Genomic DNA, 26,690 nt, shown 5'->3' on the forward strand with positions numbered 1-26,690 from the left:
TGACATTCCGCTTTCCTAGATGATAGGAAAGGTCTGTTTGTAGTTTGTATTAAAGTGTGCCAATACTTGTATATTAACAAGATTTTTTTTTAATAAAATTGTACAAACAAAGCCTGTGTGATCTTCAGTTCTTGGAACCCCTTTGTTATTCATTACAGCTGTGATAATAGGCTTGTGGCATCATCCACGTTTGCTGGTTCACCTTCTGGTTGTATAGAAACCTGAAAAAAAAAAAGTTTCAGTGTCAAGTAGAAAGTGATTTACTTTTACTGTTTGGAAAAAAGATACTACCTAGATGATGAGCTTGTCTTTATTATATTTAACTTAGGCTAATTTTGCAGTCATATAATTCAGTAATTTGGGGAACTACAGGCTTCACTACACTTGATAGATAAGCAGGCAGTAGTTCATGCTGCCAGAGAAAGACAAAGCATCATGCCAGTAACGTACATGGCCAAATGGAAGTAGGCACAGCTTTTAGTTCAGGGAATACTTTCACTAGCATAATTTTGAAACTGTGAAAAAAATGCTATTGCTTACAGCCCAAGTGATCAAATACCATGTTATGTCATGTAGAGCCCTGCTAGCATGGGAATAGTGGCACAGTCCAGGTTTGCAGCCATATGCAATAGCAAGCTAGCAGGACTAGGACCACTGGCACCAATGTCCTTGCTTGACCTCATACTGTGCTGGCAGCACCGTCACCTGAGCTTCCTTCTCCCTTCAGCCTCTCCTTGAGGTTTTTGGCAATCATTCTGTCACTTCCAGACAGAAACTTGATGACCCCAGGCAGAGTAAATGCTACTCATCTCCCGTCCAGTTCCCTCTTTATTTCCCCAACAGCCAGGACAGATTCACCTGTGTTCTTCATAATGGCCCATGGCCTTTTCTGTCCCCCAAGCCATGCCCGCAGCATCAGTAAGTATCAGCATAAGAAGATTTTGTAAAGAGAAGCTTAAATTCAGCATAAGGAGCAGCCTGCCAGTATTTAGTTGGTTAGTTAGTTCTTGTGAATGCTCAAAGCTGCATGCAGCCTTGTTAACTAGGCTGAGAGCAAGTAAAATGTTGTTTTGATCTGCAAGTGCTGCAGGCAAGAGTTGTAATACAGGAACTGGTGTTTCAGATATTGCTACTTCTCATAAGTAAATATAAAGAGACAGGTCTTGAGGGTTTGGAGCAGGAATTAACTTCTAAATGATGTTCTAGCTGTTTTTTAATAGATTAAAAAATATTTATGTTGTGGAAGCACGCTGCAGCTTAGTTGCCCACCTTCTCTATTGCCTTTAGTAGTTACGTAGGACTTGAATATGCTAACCAGATTTCAGCATTAAAAAAACAAACAAAAAAAAACCAGAAATTAATAAAGCTTGGTTTATAGCTAAAGCAACAGCAAGAATTGCCTGCAGTTTTAGTGCCAGAATATAATGCTTTGAACACATACTGCCCTTCATTTCCCCCCTCAGATTTTTACAGACGGAAATTACCTGGTTATTCTTCTGAGGTTCCACTACAGGGCCTTTTGATAGCTGCTGTACCTCTTTCTGAATTTCAGTAAATGCTTTATTTATCTTGCTTACTTTGTCAGCATTTTCAATGTTTATCTGTAGGGAAGAAAAAAATTTACATGTATTGGTATGTTAAACTGCAATTCCACTGACGTGAAATTTCACTTCTTTTTTTTTTTTTTTAAAGAATTGTTAAGCAGTCAGTATTAGTCTGGGGAAAAGTATCAATCTGCTGGAGGATAGGAAGGCCCTGCAGAGGGACCTGGACTGGATGGGTCAATGGGCAGAAGTTCAACATGGCTAAGTGCTGGGTCCTGCACTTTGGCCACAACAGCCCCATGCAGCACTACAGGCTTGGGGGAGAATGGCTGGAAAGCTGTGCAGAGGAAAAGGATCTGGGTGGGGGTGTTGCTCAACACTCGTCTGAACCTGAGCCAGCAGTATGCCCAGGTGGCCAAGAAGACAAACAGCACCCTAGCTTGTATCAGGAATTGTGTGGCCAGGAAGACCAGGGAGGTGATCATGCCCCTGTACTCAGCTCTGGTGAGGCCGCACCTCAAGTACTGTGCTCAGTTTTGGACCCCTCACTACAAGAAGGATATCAAGGCCCTGGAACATGTCCAGAGAAGAGCTACGAAGCTGGAGAAAGGCCTGGAACACAAGTCCTATGAGGAACAGCTGAGGGAACTGGGGGTGTTTAGTCTGGAGAAGAGGAGGCACAGGGGAGACCTTACTGCTATCTACAGCTACCTGAAAAGGTGTGAGGAGCTGGGGGTTGGCCTCTTCTCATAGGTAACTAGTGATAGGACCAGAGGGAATGACCTCAAGTTGCACCAGGGCAGGTTTAGGTTGGAAATGAGGAGACATTTCTTCTCAGAAAGCGCAGTCAGGCATTGGAACAGGTTGCCCAAGGAGGTGTAGGATTCACTGTCCCTGGGGTTGTTCAATGAAAGGTTGGACGTGGTGCTTAGGGACATGGTTTAGTGGGTGATACTGGGGGTAGGGTGATGGTTGGACCAGATGATCCTGGAGGTCTTTTCCAACCTTAGTAAGTCTATGTTTCCAAGCATATCTTCCAAAATTGCTTTTTAGTATAAGTATTTCTATACTTAAATTTGTCACCACCTAATTATCAAATCATGTACTACTAATGTAGTAATAAATCCAAAAATTATTAAAGCAGTTGTACTTGCTCTGTTGGCAAAGGAGCCTGTACTGGCCCAGAACTAGGATACACACACAACAAAAGCCAGGTTGCAGCTGGGTCCTGCTACACAGACTTCAGCTCCTCTTAGCTGGAGTTCCAGGAAGGGCTCCTTACTTCATTTGTAAATGACATTACCAGTTTGAATTTCTTTACCTAGTCTGCCTTTCAGCATCACGCCTCGCATTCCTATTCATTCATACTGTTGTTCTGGCCAACACCATTTACCAAGTTTTGCTATGGTATTTAAAGAAATTTCCACAGCTGTAGCAGAACAGGACGCTTGCCTGGTCCCCAGACACCTCATTGATTACTACAAGCCCTCCTTTATAAGTTATTTCAGCAAAAAACGCTTTCTTTTGAACACCAAGAGCTAAGACGTGGGTGCACTGTGCAGTGCACCAGGGACAATAATCTGTGGTGGAAGAATAGGGCAGATGCTGGAGGCATGAACTCTTTCACCACTGCAGCAGAGTAAGATTCAGCTGATCTCAGCCCTGGCACGCGTTACTTCTGAAGCACCACACTTTGAACAGCATCTTTGCCTTATAATGGCATATTACATTGCAGATGTTCCAGAAGCATGCTCACGCATCTTAAGGCAATCCCAAATTTCAGGCTGCCTAGTGCTGTTCCAAAAGCTACCACGGTAATTCACCTCTCAGCAAAATGCACAGGCAGAAGCAAACACATATTCCTTTTGCTTTCGAAGCTGCCGTCATTTCAGAGCACGTACACATTAACACTAACCCCATTTATTCCTAGATGAGTGTCCAAGAGAATCATTATTAAGAAAGCAGAAGCATGAGGCTGATAGAATCATAGAATATCCTGAGTTGGAAGGGACCCTTAAGGATCATCAAGTCCAACTCTTGACACCACACAGGTCTACCCAAAAGTTCAGACCATGTGACTAAGTGCACGGTCCAATCTCTTCTTAAATTCAGACAGGCTTGGTGCAGTGACCACTTCCCTGGGGAGCCTGTTCCAGTGTGCAACCACCCTCTCTGTGAAGAACCCCCTCCTGACGTCAAGCCTAAATTTCCCCTGCCTCAGCTTAACCCCGTTCCCGCGGGTCCTGTCACTAGTGTTAATGGAGAAAAGGTCTCCTGCCTCTCGACACCCCCTTACGAGGAAGTTGTAGACTGTGATGAGGTCTCCCCTCAGCCTCCTCTTCTCCAGGCTGAACAGGCCCAGTGACCTCAGCCGTTCTTCGTACGTCTTCCCCTCCAGGCCTTTCACCATCTTCGTAGCCCTCCTCTGGACACTCTCCAACAGTTTCATGTCCTTTTTATACTGTGGTGCCCAGAACTGCACACAGTACTCGAGGTGAGGCCGCACCAGCGCAGAGTAGAGCGGGACAATCACCTCCCTTGACCTACTAGCGATGCTGTGCTTGATGCACCCCAGGACACGGTTGGCCCTCCTGGCTGCCAGGGCACACTGCTGGCTCATATTCAACTTGCTGTCTACCACGACCCCCAGATCCCTCTCTTCTAGGCTGCTCTCCAGCGTCTCATCACCCAGTCTGTACGTGCAGCCAGGGTTTCCCCGTCCCAGGTGCAAGACCCGGGGAAAACAAGTCAATTCAGATTAGTAATTTAATTCATAATAACCTATAAAGTGACTTAAGAAATGCAGACAACTCCTAGGTCAAATTAGTGGATGGGGCTGTGGACAACCCAATTTACATAAGGCTTAGGTATCCCGTAAGAGCCCAGTAGCATCTTCCAGTCAGTTTTAATGCCTGATATCCTAGGTACCCAGGCAAGGATTCCTCTCTAGAAAGAGGCCCTGTAGGTAGGACAAATGCCTGTATCTAATGCTGTCTGTATAGTTACAAGAAGCTTTAATCTATTACAGAATAAGCCTATTCTGAGCTTAATGGCAACTAAATCCCCAACGGCTTAATGAATTAAAGATGACTACTTCAAATACGCAGAATAAAATTTTACTCCCAACAAGCTACTGACTTTCCATACAGGCGTTTTTAAACCTGTTCTTCCCTTCGCTATGCGGAAACCTCCCGACTAAGCAGAGATCGGAAGCCAACAACGTGAAATCCTCCTGGGGCTCCCTGTTTCCATTAGTTTTTATGTTCCCGGCTGCCCGATCAACCCGTCAGGTGGCTTTGGTGGCTGAGATTTTTCTCCTGGAAAAATCCCAAAGGCCTTTATTTTTTTTTAGAGCTGCTGTTTAGGCCCGTCTGCCAGCAGGCTGCGGCTGCACGTGTCGGGAACGAGGAGCCGCCGGCTCGGTGTGGAGCTCACCGCGGCCAAAATGTCGGAACGGTCCCGGAACGGGGGAAATGGGGGCTGTGGAGATCACCGGGTCCCAGCCCTGCCCAGCAGGGTCGCCCAGAGCACGGCGCGCAGGACGGGGTGCGGGTAGCTCCAGAGGGGGAGGCTCCCAGCCCCTCCGTACCGAGGTGCCCCCGCGTTCAGCCAAACCCCCCCCCGGGCTCGGTTCACGAAGCCCGCCCGCCGCTCACCTTCCTGAGCCCGGAGGTGACGCGCCGCGCCCGGCCCTTCCCGCGGGCCTTGCCGGCGCCGCCGCGGGCGATGCAGAAGACGCTCGGCGCCTTCGCCGCCTTCCGCGCCCGGCTCTTCCCCATCGCCCCCGCCGCGCAGAGGACGAGCGGCGCGCTGATGGCGTCACAGAGAGCGCGCCGGGGAAGCCCCGACGTCACGGCGCCGGGATTCCCCTCCCCGCCCCGCCCTCCGTAAAGCAGGGAGGCTGGGCAGCGGGGTGGGGCGGGGGTGCGACGGGATGCTGGGAAGTGGGATAAAGGGAAAAATAAAATAAAATAAAATAAAAAATAAAATAAAATAAAATAAAATAAAATAAAATAAAATAAAATAAAATAAAATAAAATAATAAAATAGGAAAAAAAGAAGATAAAAAGCAATAACAATTAAATAAAGTAATAAAATAAAGTAATAAAATAAAATAACTGAAGTAAAATAAAATGAAATAAAATGAGTGAAAAAAAAATTAAAAATGAAATGAAATAAGATGAAATAAAATAATAAAATAAAATAAGAAAAAATAAAATAAGGAAAAAAATAAAAATAAAATAAAATAAAATAAAATAAAATAAAATAAAATAAAATAAAATAAAATAAAATAATGAAATAAAATAAAATAATGAAATAAAAAAATATGAAATCAAGCCTCTGTGACCCGGCAGGGACCTCTCATGGGACCATCCCATGGGGCAGCCAGGTGGCAGAGGAGGCAGTGCCCAGGCCGGGCAGGGCTGGCCTTTCTGGGGAGGCTTGAGATGGAGCTCCCATGGCACCCCTGCAGGCTGCATGGCACCCAGCTGCAAGGCATTTTCATGAGCCCTGCTGGTGTTCTTCCTCCTGGTGCCTGCCTGCCTCTGTATGCAAGGGGGCTTCATGGTTTGCAGCTAGGCCCAAAGCATAAAGTAAGAAAGGAGAGAGCCTCATCACGTCTTCTGGAGAGAGGATGGGAAGATGGGTTCTGACAGACTGGTGCTCAGTTTGTTTGAACTGTTAGGGTGTCAGTTGAGCATGTGAAACGTTTATAGAGCTCCAGAAACCTTTCCTACAACCATGATCTATCTACATCATGATTGCAGATAACCAGTGATAGGACAGGACAGAATGGCCTCAAGTTGTGCCAGGGGAGGTTCAGGTTGGAAATGAGGAGACATTTCTTCTCAGAAAGAGCAGCCAGGCACTGGGACGGGTTGCCCATGGAGGTGGTGGAGTCACCGTCCCTGGGGGTGTTGAAGGAAAGGCTGGACGTAGTGCTTAGGGACGTGGGCTTAGGGGCCCCGGGCGAGGGGCGGGAGGGGCTGGGGCCGGGCTAAGCGGGCGCGGAGCGCTGCGGGCCGCTTATCGGCGGCGGGGCATCGGGGCGTCGCCGCCCGGCGCCTTCAAAGCGGGCGGCGGTGCCGGCGAGGGCGCTGTTGCTGTCCTGTCCCGTCCCGTCTCGTCCCGACCCGTGTCGTGCCGTGCCGTGCCGAGCCGTGCCGAGCCACCCCGAGGCCAGAGCCATGCTGCACTGGGGCTACGACGAGCACAACGGTAGGGGGGCGGCTGCGCGGAGCCCCCCGTCGGGGACAGGGGGGCTCCCGTCGGGGCGACCCCGGCCGTCGCGGGGGTCGGCTCCGCTCCCGGAGCCGTCTCGGGCAGCTCCGTGCGAGAGCTGCCGGCAGCTGGAGGTGCCGCCGGGGCTCCGCTCCGACGGGGCGGGCGGGATTTGGGGTGGGAGCGATGCGGCCAGCATCCCCTGCGAGCGAGAGGGCGGCGCGGGGCTTGAAGCCCGGTGCTGGCCCCGTCCCCCCGGGGCTGCCGGTGCCTCGTCCGCTGGGGCAGCCGCGGGCTCGTGTTTTTGTTATCGGGTGTTTTTCGGACACACACCGGTCCGGGTCACCCCACCGGTGATGTCCCTCTCCCGTCCCGCGGTGGGAAGCATCGGGGTCGGTCGTCTGAGTGCGTAACTGCGCAGCAAGGAGGAGATAGATCCCTTTGGATCTTGGTTATTTCTTGGTTTCCTTCATCTTCTCGGCCTTTGAAGTCCCCAAATGGGCTCATCAGCAGGCATAAAGGCTTTTCCTCTGTTTTGCATGTAAGTCATGCAAACGCTGCTCCTGTGTGCAGACTGGCTCCCTGTTCATGCAGGCAGAAATAAGTAAAAGTGCTTCTGCAAGCTGGAGTCAGTTTGGATCACACACATGGAATAACTTGTGTTGTCTGTTTTATTACACAGAGAAATAAAACTCTGTGTCTAGTAAAAGGTGAAGAAGCATGTCTGTATTTACACATACTCGTGCACATAGGAGTACACTTCGTTGGTATCATCACATGGAGTCTGGAGCACTGTTCACACAAGTGCTGCTTTTCCTTCCTGGTCTTCTTGTTCAATCTGTTTTTGGATGGATGTATTTTTCCTGAAAAACTGGGTGGTGGTGGATGGCAGCGATGTTGCAACGATTAGCGTCTTATCTACCGTTGTGCAGCGTGCTCTGCCCCTCCCCTTAAGACGTAAATGGTTCTTGTTTTTTTCAAGTTTGTTTCTCCATGTGTTTTCCATGGGCTCTGTGGACTTCACCTGCAGGGTCCAGATAAGAAACCTGCTTTCCTTCCCTTATCCTAGCCCTCCTCCTTTGCTATCCTCAGCTTCTAGGAAGGGGAGGGCACCAGAGTTTCTATCGGTGTGGCCCTGGACCTTGAGGCCCCCTTTCTCCTGTACCAAACTCTGTTTACTGTGATAACTTATGTGGGGTGGAGTTTAGCTTTCTCTCTCTCCTCCTCCCTCAAAGACCCCAGCAGCTGCCAGGTGGGGAGCTTCCCATCAGTCTATCCACTTCCCTTCACCTCTCACAAGAGAATAATGGCGAGAGGCTTGACCCAACACTTGACTGCTCTTCCCTAGAATCTGTGTTATTTCTTAACTCTTTCTCATTTTATGTGTTTAGTTTATTGGTTTTGCTTGTTTCTTTTTTTTTTTTTTTTTTTTTTTTTTTTTTTTTTTTTGCTGAATAGTGGATGCATGAAATTGCTCTTAATCTTGAAAAATGTTGTTGCTCTGCATGGCCCCAAACAGTTTCCTTGGAACCAAGTTCAGTTTTTGCAACTGAGGAAGTAGCAGTGACTGAAATTAATTGAATTGCATGCAGCCATATATTCGGGTTGACTTTCTGAAGGGTTGGAAAGACACCTGCATCCATTCCGACTTCAGCATTTGGTACTTGCAATGATAAAAGCACTGTTTTTTTAAACTGGGGAAAAACTCATTTGCCCCTTAGCAATAAGTGCAACGTAAATCATTTTGTGCATAAAGTAAGTTGTCAAATATTATAAATACCAGTCTGCCTTTATGGTATATCTGTGTAGAACAAGGGCTGACTGGTATGCACCGAATGAAATGTTCCTCACTGCTTTGAAGCATGTATCTCTGAAATGCTAAGAGGCATTATTTTATTTCTATGCAAAACTTTGCCTTTGTTTTCTTGCCTTTATTCTTACCTCACATTTTTGATGGTGCTTGCATATAGAGACATAATACTGAGATCTTGAAAGCTGGTTTTGGTGCAGCATCATCATGTGTGCTTTTCACAGCTGCTTGAGGTTGCAGTACAGGAGGGAATGCTCTCAACCCTCTGCAGAAGCAGACCTCTTAGATAACCAGGAACTGCTTCAGTTAGAAGACAAATTGAGAATCAATTGCTTTATGTTTACTTCTTAATAAATTTAATAAATGGAGTTTAATAAATTTAAGTTTAATAAATTATATGGAAAGTATGTATATGTGTTGTGTTTAACTGCAAACATGTCTCTTGGTCTGTTACGACTCTAACACTGAGCTATTTTGTAAATAAAAAGAGATGAATTCCTTTTCTTTTCTCACCAAGACTAATTACATAGTTTTGATGTCTGCATTGGAAAACTCCACTTAATTTTACCCACTGTGAATTTTTGATTGTTCTCTCTAGAGCTAATATTTTTAGAAACTAATATGTAACCAAATTACTTGCAAGCCTAACTGTATAAGTGTAAGCATTTCATATATGACAAACTGGACAATGGATCCTCTTTAGAAATGAGGATGTGCTCCTGAAAAGATCAGACCATGTCAAACCAATAAACTTTCTTCATATAATACCAAACTGTCAATAATAATAATAATAATAATAATAATAATAATAATAATAATAATTCACTTAGGAAGTATGAAGTTTTATTTATGCAAGTATAGAGGCTCACTGAAACCAAACCGTATACTGCAATGCCTCTGCTAGGCTTGTTTCAAGTTAGTCCAGCCTTTTGAGGAAACTCATCGCCTTTAACTTCAGCTGGATAAAAGCACTGCAGTTAGGTGCTACAGTAAGCTGCATTTCCTGACAAATTCATAACTGCCTTCATTATGAGATCTGATTCATAAATTGATGTGTGCAATGCTGGTGACTGCCATAAGTCACGTATAAAGTGACAGAGCTGTACATCACATTAGGTAGTGGTGTCAGTAAAATAAAGTGTGCACAATAAAAGTATGCAATCTTCAGAGCAGATGGTCCAGGTTTTTGTCTTAAATCTTGGCTACAGTGGCTTTGATCGTTGAGAGTTACTATCTAGCCTCCTCTAGCAAAAGAGCATTTTTCTATCATCAAGAGGAAACTTCATAAGTTCCTTTAGTAAATTAAAAAATGAACATCATGTCTGTTGTCTTCCAACAGTAGTGATTTGTTTTCTGACAGACATACACAGTGCTTGCTTTGGGATGGGGTCAGTAGTAATGAACAGAGACGCAATTTTCATAGCATAGGAAGAGTGAGATAATTGCAGGAGGGTTGCTGGTAGGTAATCTAGTAAGGAATACCACTTGATATAATTAGGTGGTACAAAATGAGCTTAAATTTCTTTTATTTTCCTGTATATTTTGCAAGGACAGTTTTCTGGCAGTCTTGTGTTAGTGAGAGATTCTTAATCACCAAAGTAAAAACAGGGTTTTGGCTATCTGAGCTAAGGACAAGCACCAAAGCAAGTAAAAAGTCTTTTTACTTTGTTGTGGAATGATTCAGAATCACACGCTACTCATATTATTTGCTGTATGCTAGGTATAGTTATTGCTGAGATGGAGCAATAGGACAAAGTAGTCAACCACATAAATGTATTTGGCCTTTTCTCAGGTTAGGAATATCCTAAGCATTAAAGTTAAGTAGCAATAGGATTTTTCTAAGCACCTTGAATCTTAGCAGTTAGGTATGAATGATGGAGACCGAATGCTTCTTCAATGAATAAAATTGTACATTGTATCTCTGACTAGAAAGTACTAGGATCTGAACAGAATTAAGATTATATCACACGCTAAACTGTATTTAATTAAAATATTGTATGGCTTTGACCATCATTTGTGAAGTGTGAATTAAGTTTAAGCAACTTTATATTTCAAACCAGGAAGATTTGTATCTTCTGCCTTAGAAGTGGTTTGCCTAATGGGTTTAGTTAATGAAGTCATTAGCAAAATTACTCTAACAAATTCAAGACCCAAAGCCCTTGTTTTACCTGGAAACATATCTGGTCTTTGTGAGCTACTCCTTCCCTCTTGCATTTTTTGGTGCTGTTCAGGGCCAGCCTGGCTGTGCCCAGGTGGCTCTGCAGGCTGCTCCCCCTCGGCCCTCGCTGATTTACTGCAGGGCACCAGGGCTATTTTAGCACCTGCAAATTTCTGAGCTATGTTCACTCCTATTGAAGTCAAGGAAAGAAAGCTATCTGACTCCTTTTGATGTCAGGCTATTAATCACAGCATACTACATTCTACTCCTTTTTTTTTGTCATTGTGTTTATTGAAGTGATGAGACATCCAGCAAGATCCAAAGCAACAGGCTGGTTTTTAAACTGAGATCAGTTACCTTCCGTATAGGGAGCAATGAAGATTTCTGGGGGCGCAGATTTTACAAGCTCGTATTTAAGTTTTTCTAATATCTAGTCACTCTTAGTTGTTATGCTTCTTACCTTTGATAAACCCAAGGGAAAAAAACAATTCCTATGCTCCTTATAATACTGAGAGGTCATTTGCTCTGCAAATTTTCTCCTCCCTTCCCCCTACCCTTTTTCTCCCTTCCATCTCCTTCCTCTCCCTCTTCAATCCCCCTCCATCCACACTTTTTCCCTCTTTTACCCCCCTTCTCCTTCCTTTAACCCTCTTTTGTCCCCCCTTTCCCCTTTTTCCATCTTTTCCCCCCCTTTTTCATGTTCCCTTCCCTTCTCTTGCCTGGACTACAGCTTGTTTGCCGCCTTTACCTGGTAGGACATATTCCCCAAGCAACACATTGTTCCAATTTTTTTTCTTTCCATATTTATTATTCAAGTATGCTTCAGCTATGGCACGTTTTCTATTTGAGTTGTCTGTGTGAAGTTCACTTCATACTTCTTATCTGTGAAGCTTTTCTTACTACTTCAGAATGATATTTGCCATTTTTTCTCACAACCCTGTTGCTGATTTACAAGACAATGCACACATGTACGTATGGAGACATTTTAGCGAGAGGATGGCCCCCTCTCTGCTGGTGTGACAGCTGGTTCGCAGGGCTGATGTGCTGGGAGGAGGTGATCAGTGGTCAGTGATGGTTTGGTTACAAGCACTGCCTTCAGGCCCCAGGATTGCCTGCACATCACCTTTTTGTCTTTTTTTGACGTCTCCCCATCTCATTCAGCATAGTTGGCAGGAGGATATGTTCTCAAATCTTTTGCTGCCAGTGACTATGATGTAAAAACCCTTTGGGGTTGGGTGGACATTGGGTGGGTAAGAGGGAATCCCTAAAGACGTAATGAGAGGTGGTATCAGGCAAGAATGTCACATCGAAAATTTAGTGGCGCACAGTGCCTGTTGCATACAGGATACTTGATTTGAAAGAACTCTTGCTGGATATGTCTTGTGCATAGCTGAGTTTTAGTTGTGTGTAATCAAAAACTGGCCTATTGCACATGGCCTTGTTTCAAGGCCAAATACATTTAGATACATTAGGCAAGGTAGGTGAAGGGGTCCCACAAGCTGCTGTGGCAAGGTAGCACAACAAAAGTAGCTGAATATCTTGAACTAGGGTTTTCTGATGCACACATTTTGAATTCCCAAGAAGGTAAATAAGAAAAATTCAAGCAGTCTGTTTTCTCATGAAGCTTCTCTTCCCATGCCTTGCAGGGCCTGCCCACTGGAAGGAGGTTTTTCCTGTCGCTAATGGAGACCGTCAGTCACCCATCGACATCAAAACTGAGGAAACCAAGTATGACCCCTCTCTCCGTCCTCTAAATCCCAATTACGACCCGGCCTCTGCTAAAATAATCCTCAACAACGGGCACTCCACCAGTGTTGAGTTTGATGACACCGTAAACAAATCAGGTTTGTTCCTTTCCTATTGCTCTATGTTTCCTTCCACCATTTCCTGAATGTAGTACAGCCTGGGCCTGTCTCTCTGCCGGCTGTGACCTCCTCATAACCAGTAAGCTCCACTCTTCCGGATGCGAGATTCCCTTTTCCCCAGACTTTCATCATGTTGCAATGTGGGGACATAATTCCAGATGAGTACGAGGTTGCGTTTCTCAGGAAGCGCTAGGATGCCCTCTTCACACGGATGGTTTGATCCACCCCAAACAGCTAGATAGCGCCAGCACCCCTGTTTGAACAGTGTTTTGTACCATTTTTCAAATGCTGCTCTCTCACTGCAGATGAATCCTTTGTGTCTCATTACAGGTTCATTCCAACCGAATCGCTCAAGTCTCTTACCTGACTTTAGTTGCAGGTTTGGTTATATTTTTTTTTTTCCTTTATAACCCATGCCTGGACTTCTTATGTCAGGAAAGAGCCAATACAGAACAAATGAAATACATCCCAAGTGATCTCTTTTCTTCTTTGAAAAGTGTCATTGTTCCAGTCTTTTATAGGAGTGTATATCTTCCCTTTTTGCAAACAATAATTCTTATTTAGAAATTTTCTGGTTTAGTGTAGTCTTTGTAATGTCAGTGCCTTCATCTTTAAAAACGACTCTTGGATGGTAGGCGAGCTAGCACCCATCCACTGAAACTGCATGAATGCAGTTTCTTGAAGCAATAAAATCCTTTTGTGGCTACATGAGGCTTAGCTGAGGATCCAAGCCGATGTCATGCATTCACAAGAAGCAGAGCCAGAGGGGAACTAATTCATGATCATCCTGTCCATTAGTACTGAGGAACTATTGGTTTGTAGTGGCTATAGACATAGATGGAGACAACATCATACTTTGCTTTCCTGGACAGTCTTAGTTTAACTCTTAAATTTCCTGTTGATATTTGCAACACGGTGTTGCCTGAAAACCACCAGCTGACCGTCAGTGATCTAGTCTGACCTCGTGTGTCTCAGAGGCCAAGCGACTTCCCAGAATTAATCTCTGCTTCAAGTCTAGTAGGTGTGGGTGAACTAAAGCACATCTCTTACAAAAACATACAATCTTGATTTCAAAATTTCCAGCGATGACGAATCTACCACCACCTTTGGTAAGTTTTTCTAATTGTTAATTACTCTCACAATTAAATCAAAATCACACTTTATTTTTAGTGTGAATTTAAATCCTTTAAATTCATTTTCTTAAACAAACAAACAAACAAACAAAAGGAACATGAGTACAGCAAGAACCTCTTCCTCTTTCTAACTCCATCCATGAAGTGATAGGTCCTGATCGTGTTTTTGTAGGCTTACATTGGTACCAAAGCAGTAGTAATGTGATCCTCTTCCTACTACTTTCCTCAGGCCATATATCCAAGGATAAAGCCCAAGTTACAATAAAGCTCTGGCAGCTGTTGATTAGATAATTAACAAATATAATCCCCAGTCATTTCCAGGAAACTCAATGTCTTCTATGTATGAAGGACATTCTTCAGCTGTACATGCATGGCTTTACATTTTGTCCATTTTCACTCATTGCTTATCAAAAGCAATCAAACAAACAAAGTCCTTCTGTAGCTGTAAACTGAATTATTCATTATTTTCCCTAATATTTGTCACTGACAAACTTTATCAGTAATGTTTTTGTTTTCTTTCAGGTCATTGATCAAAAAAACCTGAATTTTCTAGGGCCAAAATTTGGCCTCTGGGGCACCCTTGTGAAGTAAGCACTCCTGCCATATGGTAGTTTTTTGAGAATAAAAAAAATAAAAACCAAAACCAAAGTACATTGTACAAAGTACAAAATACATTGAAATCTTTTAATACATTAGTAACTGAATTCAGTGTGAACTATTTCTTTACTTCAAGCAGCACTGAAGCTGGGCTGTCAGGCCTGTAATTGTTTGTGTAATTTTGTTTATCCTCTTTGGTACCACTTTAGCTCCATTCCCTTAAATTGGTTTATTAACATTTCAAATACCTCTTCTTCTAGCTCTTTTCAACTTTGAGATACTAATGTTTGCTTCAAATGGTTTCTGATTAACTTCTTCCTAAATTTCTGTTTGAATGGAAGATTTTTACCATCACTATATGATGTGACACAAAAACATCATCAGGCTATTTTCATATTTTTCAGCAGAAAATTTTCACTGTGTGCTGCTGATGTATTTCTGCATAATTATTTTTCCTCAGCCAGTTTGAACACCGATCTTTACGCATTTTTTAGGATCATTTGCCTGCAAGTTCTCAGTCCTTGAAATAAATAATTTATTTTAGGAGTACCACTTCCCCATCCCCTTCATTCACTAGGTTTATAAGCTCTCTAAAAGTACGTTTTTGAGCTAAAGTTAAGAAGGTCAAATATTTTTGCCTCCAGTTCCTTTCCATTACCCAGGCTACTTGTGTCAGCAGATAGGCAAGTTAAGGAATTCTTTTTAACATTACTTGGTGGCATTTTGCTCCTATCAAAATTTAAGGTTTGGACTAAATCTAGAAGAGCTAAAAATGACTCTTTTCCTTCCCAGAGCTCTTAATTTAAAAGCCATCTGGTTGAACCTCCCATCTTTTCTCCTTAAAATCTCTATAATGAACCAGTAAAACATCTCATACTAATCTCCAGTCCCTCCAAGGAGGTTTGAATGGAGCAGGGAAAGTGGGGTGATCTGTTTTGCAATAAGTAAGGAATCTTTCTGAATCTGATTCATGTTCAAGTCTCTGTGCAGACTTGACAGGGATGGTTTGAGTCTGTCCAACTGATTAGAAAGAGATAAGCACTTATAGAATCAAAAGCCCACCCATATGGGTACTTAGTTGAAATAAATGGCTAAAGTGTCCATAATGTTGCACTTGTACAATGGATATATATTTGTGTTCAGTATACACTCCTGTTTTTCAGACTTCAGTCTTCTGTGACTGGATCTGGATGCAAAAGAAGGAAAGAGCCTTGAAAAATATTATAATCCAACTACTTTCCTCAAAATTTCAAGGAGGAGAAAAAATTATGTTCACATTTTATTTTTCTGATCCTCCCCTTTGTTCATAAAATCTCTATTTAAGCTTCATTTATCAGTTACTGATTAAGATCATCTGGTTCCAACCTCTCTGCCATGGGCAGGGACACCTCCCACCAGACCAGGTTGCCCAAAGCCCTATCCAGCCTGGCCCTGAACACCTCCAGGGATTGGACATCCACAGCCTTTCCGGTCAACCTGTTCCAGTGCTCACCACCCTCAGATCAAAGAATTTCTTCCCAATATCTAATCTAAATCTACCATTATTTTTTTTTTTGTTTAAAATCATTCCTCCTTGAAATATTTTCCCATCTTCTGAGAAATATCCAGTCCATAGCAAGACACACCTGGTGATAACCTGGTGGTAACTATTTAGTGGGCAGTAACCCACTAATCTACACATTAGTGCAATTTTGAAAGTCATATCCTAGACAATCAAGGATTCCTGTATAATACTTCAAAGAAAGGAGGGTCCATCCAAGACAGCTTTTGAGAAGAAACAGGGCAATATCTGAAGACCGAAGCCTGGTGTGAATTTAGAGGATGTGGGCAGCAGCTCCTGTTCCTGCAGTGAAACCTCTTTCTTGTGTTTGGGTTTGTAGTGCTGACCGGGGGGCCGCTCAGTGGGACCTACAGGCTGCGCCAGATTCACTTCCACTGGGGGTCCAACGATGAAGCTGGCTCTGAGCACGCGGTGGACGGGATGAAGTATGCAGCAGAGGTAAGGCTCTCAATGGAGTCATCTGTTCCTCTAAGCTTGTGACTAGCTTTCCATTGTGAGAATAATTTTGCCCCTCCTCTCCCCGCTTTTCCTTCTCCCCCCATTTTATCAAAAGACAAGCAGTCTTCCTGAAGTGTTTTGCGTTTGGTCCTTTCTGTCTCCTTCGGTGCCTTGGAGTAGTCCAAATGTCCACAAGTATTCAGTCTGGCAGTTTCTGATTCCTCTTTGCAAACAGAAGTAACAAGAAGTATTTTGATGGGACTGAGATCTTTTAACAGCATGTAGTTCAGACAGTGAAGAATTTTCTGGGGTTAAAAAGAAGTAAAAAAGAATATAAGCATAAATGCTAATGGAAAAATAAAAGGCTTGTAGTACTAAAGAAGAAAAAAAAAGTTGAAATGTATGCACAGTGTGATCAGATTTTGCTGGAAATGCTATGAGACAGTGGTCAGAAAAAAAAATAATCATTTTTCTAACACTAATGGGGAAAAGTGACATTTGCAGTGTTTAAAGGCTTATGTTTTCCACAGGAACCAGGTGAGATGGAATATAAAGAATTAATAGAGGTGCTTTAAAACCATTAAGTGCCAAAACCAAATTTCTAGCTGAGAAAATATATATATGTATACCATCTAAGAAACCAAATGGAAGGAGAAAATATCTGTGAATTTCTAGCCAGTCTAAAAAGCTTTCCGTTACCTGGTGGTTGGGTAACCCTCCACAAGAAGCTCTCTTGAAGTTATTTTGGCTTTGGGATAAGAAACCCAGAATTCAGACCAAGGCTTCTGACCACTGTTCACACAAAAGAAAATACCTCAGAGAGAGAAGTGAAGATGGTTTCATTGTTCACCTTCATGTGGAAGAAGTGTAAGATTTCAAGAAAAAACATCAACCATATTGAAGAAAGTAGCATACAGGTAAAGAAGACTTCAAGGTTCAGCCCCTTGAACCCAACGGGAAGCAGAAGGCATCCATGACTCCATTCTTTGTGGCAACGTATGGTCTGATCAAGGTCTCCTCTCAAGCTGCAGTGACAGAGCGGTGGTAAGATGGTATATATTCCTTAAAAGAGAAGTCACAAGCCATTGAGAATGGGGCTGTACCCAAAAGTGTTTCACAGCTCTTGTTTCTTTTGAATTTGGGGGGGGTTGGTTTGGGGTTTTTGGCAAAGTGATGAGGGAGTGGGAGGGGGCCTCATTTAGTTGTGGGAATTTTGCTTTTTGTTCTTTGTTGCTTTTTTTTTGCTTTTTTAAAATACACAATAAAGTCAATTCTGACTGAGAGTATCTGTTTCCTTTCTGTGTATGTAAAAATGTTATCATTCAAAAGTTGTTCAACATAGTTTCTTTGAACCTATAATGATGAGTGGTGCAGGCGCTGAGCTCCAGGATAGCAGTGCACCCAGGAATGATTTAATGGATTCTGTTCTCCTCCTGGTTTAATTAATTATAATTGTAGCAACTTTCCTTCATGGATTCTGAAGCTGTGAGCCAGCATGTGTTTCATTGTGTGCATATGTGTATTATTGATTTCAGTGGGATTCCTTACTTGAAAGTAGTGTCTTGGCCATTGAGAGCCAAGCGCTCAGCAAACACCCCGTTACATGCTGTAACACCAAGGAACAGCTCTGTGCTACGGATATGGTAAACTGAAACTCACAGAGGCTAGGCAAAGACTGAGATGTGGAGTCAAAATCTTCACTTTCCTAGGCCTGTATTTCAACCATGTAGTTATGTTGTATCCCATACAAATACTTTATTTAAATGCCAGCTTTCCTAAACTGCTCTTACTTGGGGGTTTTAAAGTGTTGTATTTCAAATGCAAGCCTTTTTTTCAGGGGTTCATCCCAGTTTAGGTCATCAGTGGAGTTGCTTTTTAGCACTCCTAAGGAGTAAAGTTCAAAGTCTGAAAAGATGGTCATCAGTTTTGGAAAAAATGTCCTGCTTCTGAGCCTCTATTTCCTTATTTTAAAACTGCAGGTAATTAAAATTTACTAATCCACTGAGGATTTGTGAGAGGAATTAACATTTGTGAAGTACTTAATCTTAAACTCTGTGTGAGTGTTTGTGCTCTCTTCGGTTCAGCAGTTGGACTATTGCTCAAGGCTGGGATGTCCTAGTGCTTCCTGAGCTCTCAGCATGGAGCATGGGCAGGATTTAGGAAACCTGGCTTAGCAGAAGAGACCAAAGTGGTATGGGGGCAGACCTCATGATCTTTGCCTTTCTCCACCTGGCTAGAAGACAGGTAGCAAGTCATCTACACCCCATCTTGCAGTAAGGTGTCTTCACCTAAGAAACTGCCGTAGGACAGTTCTGGAAAAATACATGTTGGAAATGCAAATGCTCGCCTGAGCATATCAAGCCACTTTTAAGTTGCTAGTTACTAGTAATCATAGAAAAAAACATTTGCCAAAGATGAAATTTTGATTGTCATCTTAACACAGGAAAAGATGTCAGTGCAAGTTTAATGCATCTTCCGTTGCCCATTTGCTAGCTATTTATGTGGCTGATTTTCTGAAAACTTAATTAAGAAAAAAAAGGAGCAAAATACTAATGCCATGTTCATGTTTTTCAATCACTTCTTAAAATCATCTGTACTAGAAATAGGTTTAAAATCTTAGCTTTAGTTACATAACCATGGGATGTCTTGCCTTAGCCTCTCTATTCACAACCTGTGGATCCAACAGCAGTTTGTCAGACACAGTGCTGTGCTGATTGTTGCTAAATTTTGAATAATTCCCACCACTGGCAATGCTTGTTGCCATTTTCGTGAACTATATGATTACCAATTTCAATAAATACTTGCAATTAGAAAACTGAATGGCTCTGAATACAAATAAGAAAAGTAGAGTGTTAACGCCATAAAAAGTTCTAGTATTAATTTATGACTCTTTCAGTTCAGCTAGAGTTGATGCTGTCTGTGCGTCTTGCTTTTCAGCTTCACGTGGTTCACTGGAACGCAGAAAAATATTCCAGTTTTGTTGAGGCAGCTCGTCAGTCAGATGGATTGGCAGTCATGGCTGTATTTCTGAAGGTAAGAAAAATATACTTCAGCCCCCAAATAAATCTGCAATATGAACCCAAAGGCATAACAGTGATGGTGTAATTATTGCAAAAGAAATGTTTGTTCTGTATGGGCATTTAATTGTAGTGTTTCCTTCATAATACATGAAGTATTATTTACTTGCAATATAGAAAGCTGTACTTCCTTTAATATTAAAAATAGATTAATAGATTTTCAGGACAGTGAGACTCTTCAGTTGGCCTCGTCTTCCCTCCTGTACAATGTAAGATGTAGAACATAATTTAGCTGCCTCTATCTAGATCACAGTAACTTGTGCTTGCCTAACATGTTTCTTTAAAAGGGTGATCTAATTTGGTTTGGATGCCTCTTTAAACACTTTTTTCTGCACTGATAGTTTCTTCTGAATAATAATTAAATGAACAAAATTAAAATAAAATGGAGAATTTCCTTCTGATTGTTGTATACATCTTTGCCTCCTGCACATATTCTGAGATGAAATTCAAACCTTCCAACAGCTTCATTGGCCTCTGTATGAAGAAACAGATGGAAAAGGCACACCATCCACAACAAAGGATAGGGTTTTCATAAAATCCATGGTTTCTGCCTGGTGACTTCAGTTTCCTGGGGACAGGTAGTCCTGTGGGGCAGCTAGTGCAGGTGCTGTGGTGAAGGCAGTGATCAATTACATGCAGCAGCAGTTGCAAAGAACTGCTGTAGTAACTCTGTCTTTCCTTGAATCATTATAATGTAAACTGGAAGGTTTCACTAGATTTCTTAGCACACAATTTCTGCTCAGCATGCATAACAATGTTTCTAAATTTCTTGCTGTTTTAAGTAATTCCAACTTCTGATAAAAGCCTGAAACCTTAAAGTTTCTCCATATAGAACATTATAAAAAATCTTTGATGTCCCTGCATTGTAATGTTCATAGGTCTTTTGTAGCTTAAATAGTTACTATGATTGGCCAGAGGTAAATACTGTCAGCAAGGGAGTGTGGATCTTCTCTGCATCCAGTCTCTAAGAGTCAGCTAGTCAAAGCCTCATTCTTGCAAAATCCATCAGATCTCACAGTCACTTAAACAAAGCCATATGAAACTGTTTCAGTATGTTTGCTTTCTGATCATTTATTTTTGCAATTTTTCTCCATAGCTCAAGCATTCCTTTTTTATCTCCCTTGTTTAATAGATTGGTGAATGCAACCCTCAGCTGAAGAAAATTACTGACCGCCTGGACACCATCAGAATCAAGGTGAACAAGTGCTTCTAAAGCACTCCTGCTTTAGATGGTTGCTTTAGTTTTGTTTTTGGTAACCTGGCTGCTAATCCCTTCAACTTCAAGTTCCCTACACCTTGCTTTCATAGCTATTCATATCTAACTCTGACTTGGGACAGTTTAGGAAACTTCTTGCTAAGTAAATTGAAAACCAGTAAACAAAAATATTTTTATACAGTCAGAGATCAGAAGGAAAGGCACAGAATGTAGTCTTTGACCAACCCATTGCTGTGAGAATATTAACAGGAAAGGAATATGCGTCATGGGAAGCTGTGAAAAAGGAGGAAGGAAAAGTTTCCTCCTGTATTTTGCTGAGGTACAGGGTGAGAAATAAGCTATTGTTTGTGATAAAGAAATCAACCAGGCTCGCAGCATCACATTTCATACTGGCATCTCTGGCCTAGTAGCCCAAATAGGGGGAAGTAGTAGTAAGCCTGGGAAGAGTGAGTGGGGGATAACACAGTAACCTGTGGGGTTATTATGCTAGTGCCAAAAAGAACACATTGGATGTCTAACATTTTCTCACCTCTTCCTCAAAACTTCATCCTGCAATCATTTGCAGCTATGGCGATTCTGTGCTAACGTGACTCCTTTGATGGTGTCCTGCTAGCATCAAAGACCCAGGCAGCAAAGATGTCACAGAAGTAGAACCTCATCTAAAGGGCATTCCCTCACATGCTGTGATCATCCAGGATGCAGTCAGCCCACCCCATAATGGTGAAGCTCTGCCCCTTTGGCATGATTTATCTTGGGCTCTTGCTTTTAGATATTACTAGTGTTTGTTTTTGTTTGTTTGTTTGTTTGTTTGTTTTTAATTGTTAATGATTGTAAGGCACCAATGATCTTGCAAAAGAAGTAATTTGCTAAATATATTTAGTCTAGAACCACAACGATCTTCTTTTAATTTACAGGGTAAAAGAGCACTATTCACAAACTTCGATCCTAGTTGTCTGCTTCCCAAATCCCTGGACTACTGGACTTACTTTGGCTCTCTCACTGTTCCACCTCTTCTTGAAAGTGTCATCTGGATTGTTCTGAGAGAGCCCATAAGTGTTTGTTCCGAACAGGTGCAATTTGTTTTCTAACTGCTATAGATATTTGCTTTTCTATAAGAACATATTTTGTGCAGACCTTAACATTGCATACATGTATCTTGTCAAATTTTCAAAGGACAAAATGTGTCTATCAAATTTATCGTGACTTCTTGTTGCCTTTCTTTGTGTATCAGCTATTGATTATCCATTTTTAAAAACGAACCAATATATATGTGTATATATATATATATATATATATATATATATAACATTTATATATATAAATGTTGCAACAGTGACACCCAGTGGACTGATAATCTTCGCTTTGTTTCTCCCAGTGGAGAGATGCTGAAGTGTATCAGAGTACAGCAATTTTTAATATTGGAAGCTGATAAGTACATCACCTGTGATATGATCCATATGCTGGTCTCACTGTAAATCTCAGGATTTTTGCACCACAGCATTTGTCAAGTTCATGGTCAATATTACAAATACTTCAGTAAAATTCAATACGTTAGGCCATATAGTCAGCAAAACTGGTGATGTTTGCACAAGATCTTGAAATAGTTCACTGAAAGGGACTCTTGTTAGTCATGCAATCAGACCTCAAATTCTGTTTTTAACTGATTTTAAATTATGTATTCAGTCAGTGCTTCCATTTTTCTCATCTGTAGGTTTGAAAATTTGCATCAAGATATGAATTTCCCAAATACAATCCATTGTTCAGGTCAAAAGGTTCTTACTTGGGCTAATCTAAAATTAATATACTCTAAAATATTGAGCATTATATACATACACCCATGTGTAACTGCTTCAGAGGACACAGTATTGGAAAGGATGCAAAATACAGTTATTCTTTACTATTTCACAAATAGTAGCTATATCTTATGCATTAAAGTGTAAATGTGCTATATTCATATAAATATAAGCCTGCATAGAGTTAAAAATATTTTTTTTACTAATGTTTGCCATTGTGATTCATACCATGACTCATACTGTTTGGCCATTTATTTTTATTTCTCAAATGTGTATTTCTTTGGGACTTTATAGTTTACTTGTCACTTTTTGGTGCACTTTTCAGATTGAAAGAAGTGAATAATAAATTTTAAGTTTTTAGGAACTTACAATGAGCCGAAGTGACATAGAATTATGAATATTAGCTGTAGAGGGGGGTGGAGGAAGATAAGATTAACCCTTTTTGCCCTTAATGCAGTTAAGATGCAATGTGCCATAAAACTCAGTGCACTATTAAAATGAAATTGTTTTTGTGCTATCCTGCCCTTGGTAATGAAGAAATAAAGTAAGCTGGTGTATAGAAAAAGGAAGTATTGGAAATATTAGAAATTAGACAAAATACTAACTTCAGATCCTAATTCAGATTCCCATTTCCCAGGGTTTAGACATGGAATTCTGACCTGGGTTTCTCCTGAGATCAGATTAAGAAGAAAAGCTTATGCCTAGATGGAAATAACTGCCTGTTCTGTCTTCACTATAGGAAACAAATAATCCTTACATGTTACTCTTCATTCTGACATGTATCTCAGGTGATTTTCTTGTGAGTCATTGTTGTACATTTATGAGGACAGAAAAGGTGGAATTGCCATTCCACACATGCCATAGAAAAATACAGTTCAATTTTTCCCAGTGTAAAAAATGTGAGAAGTATCTTTAGTTTTTACTGCATGTTTTTTCATAAGTGTGAGCATGAGGGCTTCCTATTGAACCTTCTCTCTTAATTGCAGCTGGCCAAATTCCGCAGCCTCCTGAGCACTGCTGAAGATGAGGTCGCTTGCTGCTTGCTGCGAAACTATCGGCCTCCCCAGCCTCTAAAGGGACGAGAAGTCAGAAGAAATTGAAGGAGAAAAGCAAGAATGGGCCACCTCTGAAACCAAAGGCTGAATTAATTTTGATAGTTATATACTTTGTGATTTTTTTTTTGTGAGTTGTTATAACAAATAGGTGTTGTTTAATTATTGGTTACTATGCAGTCATTTCTCACAGACAAGCATGTCCTGAGTTTCTGTAGTTTCATCAATGATGTCAGCAGGTCCGAATGTGTTTGTGTGCATGGATATGGGAGCATAGAGGTACGGTGTTACATGCACAGAGGGTTATCATAAGGGTTAGATGTGGTGAAGGAGTTGTGTAGAATTTGCCACCAAATTAGGATGGCATATCACTAAGAGGATCCCTTGTATTAAAGCATGTTCTGGGATTATTCTTGTGGTATCTAACATAATATTTAGCTTCTCTATAAGACTTTGTACTGTAGTTCTCATAGGAAAAACATTTCAAGGCTGACATAATTTCATTGCTGACTTCTGTGATATCATACCAAACTTCCTACAAAGAGCAGCAGTGACTAACAGCATTTAGGTAAAACATATCTGTATGATTCTTTTGTTCTGACTGCTTCAGAGCAGTTATGATGTACTGATCAAACATTTAAAAAAAAAAAAAGTGAGGATTTGGTGTATTGTGGGATCATGTCAGATGGATTAGGTATTAGTGAATTCTGCCACATATAGTGGTGAAAATGTCCTTAACCTTGAAAAATGCAAGGTGGAAGGTCACAGAGGGATCTGTCAGTTCATGCCTAAATCCAGTCTGTTGCATCTATGATGAACTATAAGGGACTGTAGCAATATATCCACGTAGCATCAAACTCCTACTATTTCAACGAGTACTCAGGAGTCTGGGACAGCTCTCACTTTAGACTGATTCACACAAGACACCGTGAGTTGTGCCTGGAGCACAGCATTACTTGGGTACATAGCATCTCCTAGGTACCTGCTGACATTCTGCTGACATAGCAGAACTTGGGTGGTTGCATTTCTATTCCAAGACCAAAGATAGCATCTAGAGCCAGCCAAAGAAATCAGAATCAAGACAATATCTAGTAAAAGATGAGTCTGTAGTAGCAACTTGAAATGTCTGTCATTATGGATTGACTTGAGCCTATGTTTCTCTCAGGAGCTTTTGTTATTTGAATGTAATTATTCGTTTCAAGCCAAACTTATTTTTATTATTTTTAATGAACTTGCTGTAGGATGTAGCTTAGTATAGGTAGATTACCTTAAGATTGTGAGAATTAAATAATGAGAACCAGTAGTACCAGAGAGAGGTGGAAGGTGTTTTCATGGACAGGGACTGTCACCACTCTGTGTAGTACCTTTGACCTCATCTTCCATGACTGCTCTCCATTAATTTTTTGTTTTGTTTTGCTTTGTTTTTGTTTTTACATAGGTTTTATATGCTGTGCCTCTTGCCAGGTCTTTTTATTTTAGATGGACAAATATGAGGGAAATTACTGACAATTTACTTTATATACCTTCTTTTAACTGAATAAAATAGATAGTCATAGATATTTTAGCTTAGTTGAAGATAGGTTGATTTTTTATTTTTTTTTGTCCTCTCCTACCCAGAATACAGGTACTATTGATGCAAGGTCTCTCAGTGCCTTCTGAATGTTTTCTGAAGGAATGAACACAGATTGACTAGGGGAAAAATAAAAGGCATTTGGCAGCAACAGATACAAGTATTAACCAAAAGGGAAAAACCTGCCAGCACTTTTTGTTTCCTGGCATGGGGAGAAGAATGCAGCTGAAAGGACCCCAGGCTGCTACTTTCTGAATAAGGATGTCTGCAAGGTGTGAATGGAGACAGTGTGAGTGTGCTGTGTGTTTTCACACCCTTTTTTAGATTTAGTGTTGGATCTGATATATTTTGCCAATCATGTAAGCAGCTGCAGAAAATGAATAAAATGTTTATAAATTGCATGAAGATTATAAAATTTATTTGCCTGAGAAGATAAAGTAACAAGGCTACTGCTTCATATCAGAAGCCAAACTTTTACATGTTTTTTATGTATTTAAAAAACAGTGGAGTTGACCAGTGGTTTGATATTTATGAGGATTTTATCAAAATTAAAAAAAAAATAAAAAATGAATGTGTCTTGTATTTTCTAACAAGGACATTAAAGTTTTACTGAGCAGCCTGCAGTTTTTTAACTGTAGATCTAGTTTTGGAAAATACCTAGAAAATGTCATCCCTTCTTTGAAATCTATCTTTGGGCAGTCTAGCGTTAGGTATCTTTTTATGTTCCAAGTAAAGTATCTTCGGCATTGTTAAGACATTCAGTCAATTATACTTCTAACTATTTATATAGAGTTATGCAAATAAGTTTTAGAAGACATTATTCATGGTAATTCTAATGTGGGGATGCTATTTTTGCATTAGGCTGACATAGCACAGTTTTACGTCTGGGCTGAAAGCTGGTGACATTTGAAAAGACAAGAAATTCTCAATTGACTGAAATCCATTGGGAACAGCTTCCCGGATTATCCTTCTGCTGTGACTGACAGGTCAGACCTAGTCCTAGCACTGAGCACACTGAGCATACTGGGTTGCATCCCCAGTCACTAACTCAACAGTCAACCTGTAGTACTGAGTCTACCAGACCACTAGCTGTGTGCTCCCAGGGAGCCAAGTCTCAAGTGTGGGTTCTATGCTATTGTAACATGATTTTAGAGCAGACAATGCTAAAATATGTCATGACCCCTGACCCCCCACTTCCTCCCCCAACTGCAGGTCTCTTTGATCAACTAGTTACCCTCTGACACACTTGGATCCTTTATATGAAGAACAATGCAATGCTCAATGACCAAAAAAACATATAGGGCATTTGCTGAAAAGAGTGTCTGTCAAGAGTTGTATACAGCTGGATGACTGGCCACCCATAAACTTATTCTCAGAATTAAATAAATTGTAGTAGATCCTTGGGGTCAACTCTGCTGTTTTTGGCACAGGAGGGAAGCGGTGTACTCCGCTGTTTATAGTCTTTGCAAGTCATGCTCATAATGTCTTTCACATTACACAGGCAGAGTTTAACAACAGCTGATATTTTTCTTTATATTGAAGTAAAAACCTGGGAAGTATGCTGTCTTTCCTTCTGAAGAACAGGGGCCTGAAGATAAAGTAGTTTGCTGCCATACACCTACTTGTTTTGTCCCTCTCCATTTTGTTAACAAA

The 26,690-nt window shown here is 41.4% G+C and overlaps 2 protein-coding genes across 3 annotated transcripts; one reads left to right on the plus strand and one right to left on the minus strand.

Annotated features, from left to right (window-relative positions):
• Positions 1–66: 66 nt before the first annotated feature.
• On the minus strand, positions 67–5,370 carry RBIS (ribosomal biogenesis factor). Its single transcript, XM_084281483.1, has 3 exons — positions 5,201–5,370; positions 1,485–1,601; positions 67–221 (listed from the first exon to the last, which is right to left on the minus strand). The coding sequence occupies exons 1-3, from the start codon at positions 5,321–5,323 to the stop codon at positions 153–155; spliced, it is 309 nt and encodes a 102-aa protein (XP_084137609.1). The 5' UTR covers positions 5,324–5,370; the 3' UTR covers positions 67–152.
• A 1,261-nt stretch (positions 5,371–6,631) lies between these two features.
• LOC311206805 (carbonic anhydrase 13-like) lies at positions 6,632–25,438 on the plus strand. Of its 2 annotated transcripts, XM_084282550.1 has the most exons (9): positions 6,632–6,764; positions 12,382–12,579; positions 12,931–12,979; positions 13,684–13,709; positions 16,211–16,329; positions 19,267–19,362; positions 20,539–20,601; positions 21,537–21,692; positions 23,402–25,438. In XM_084282550.1, the coding sequence occupies exons 1-9, from the start codon at positions 6,734–6,736 to the stop codon at positions 23,513–23,515; spliced, it is 852 nt and encodes a 283-aa protein (XP_084138676.1). In that variant the 5' UTR covers positions 6,632–6,733; the 3' UTR covers positions 23,516–25,438. The 2 variants fall into 2 exon arrangements, with proteins under 2 accessions (XP_084138676.1, XP_084138677.1); XM_084282551.1 differs by lacking the exons at positions 12,931–12,979; positions 13,684–13,709.
• Positions 25,439–26,690: the final 1,252 nt, after the last annotated feature.

This window comes from Netta rufina (assembly GCF_964035555.1).
Source record: "Netta rufina genome assembly, chromosome: 2".
In the NCBI taxonomy this organism is placed as follows: Eukaryota; Metazoa; Chordata; class Aves; order Anseriformes; family Anatidae; genus Netta; species Netta rufina.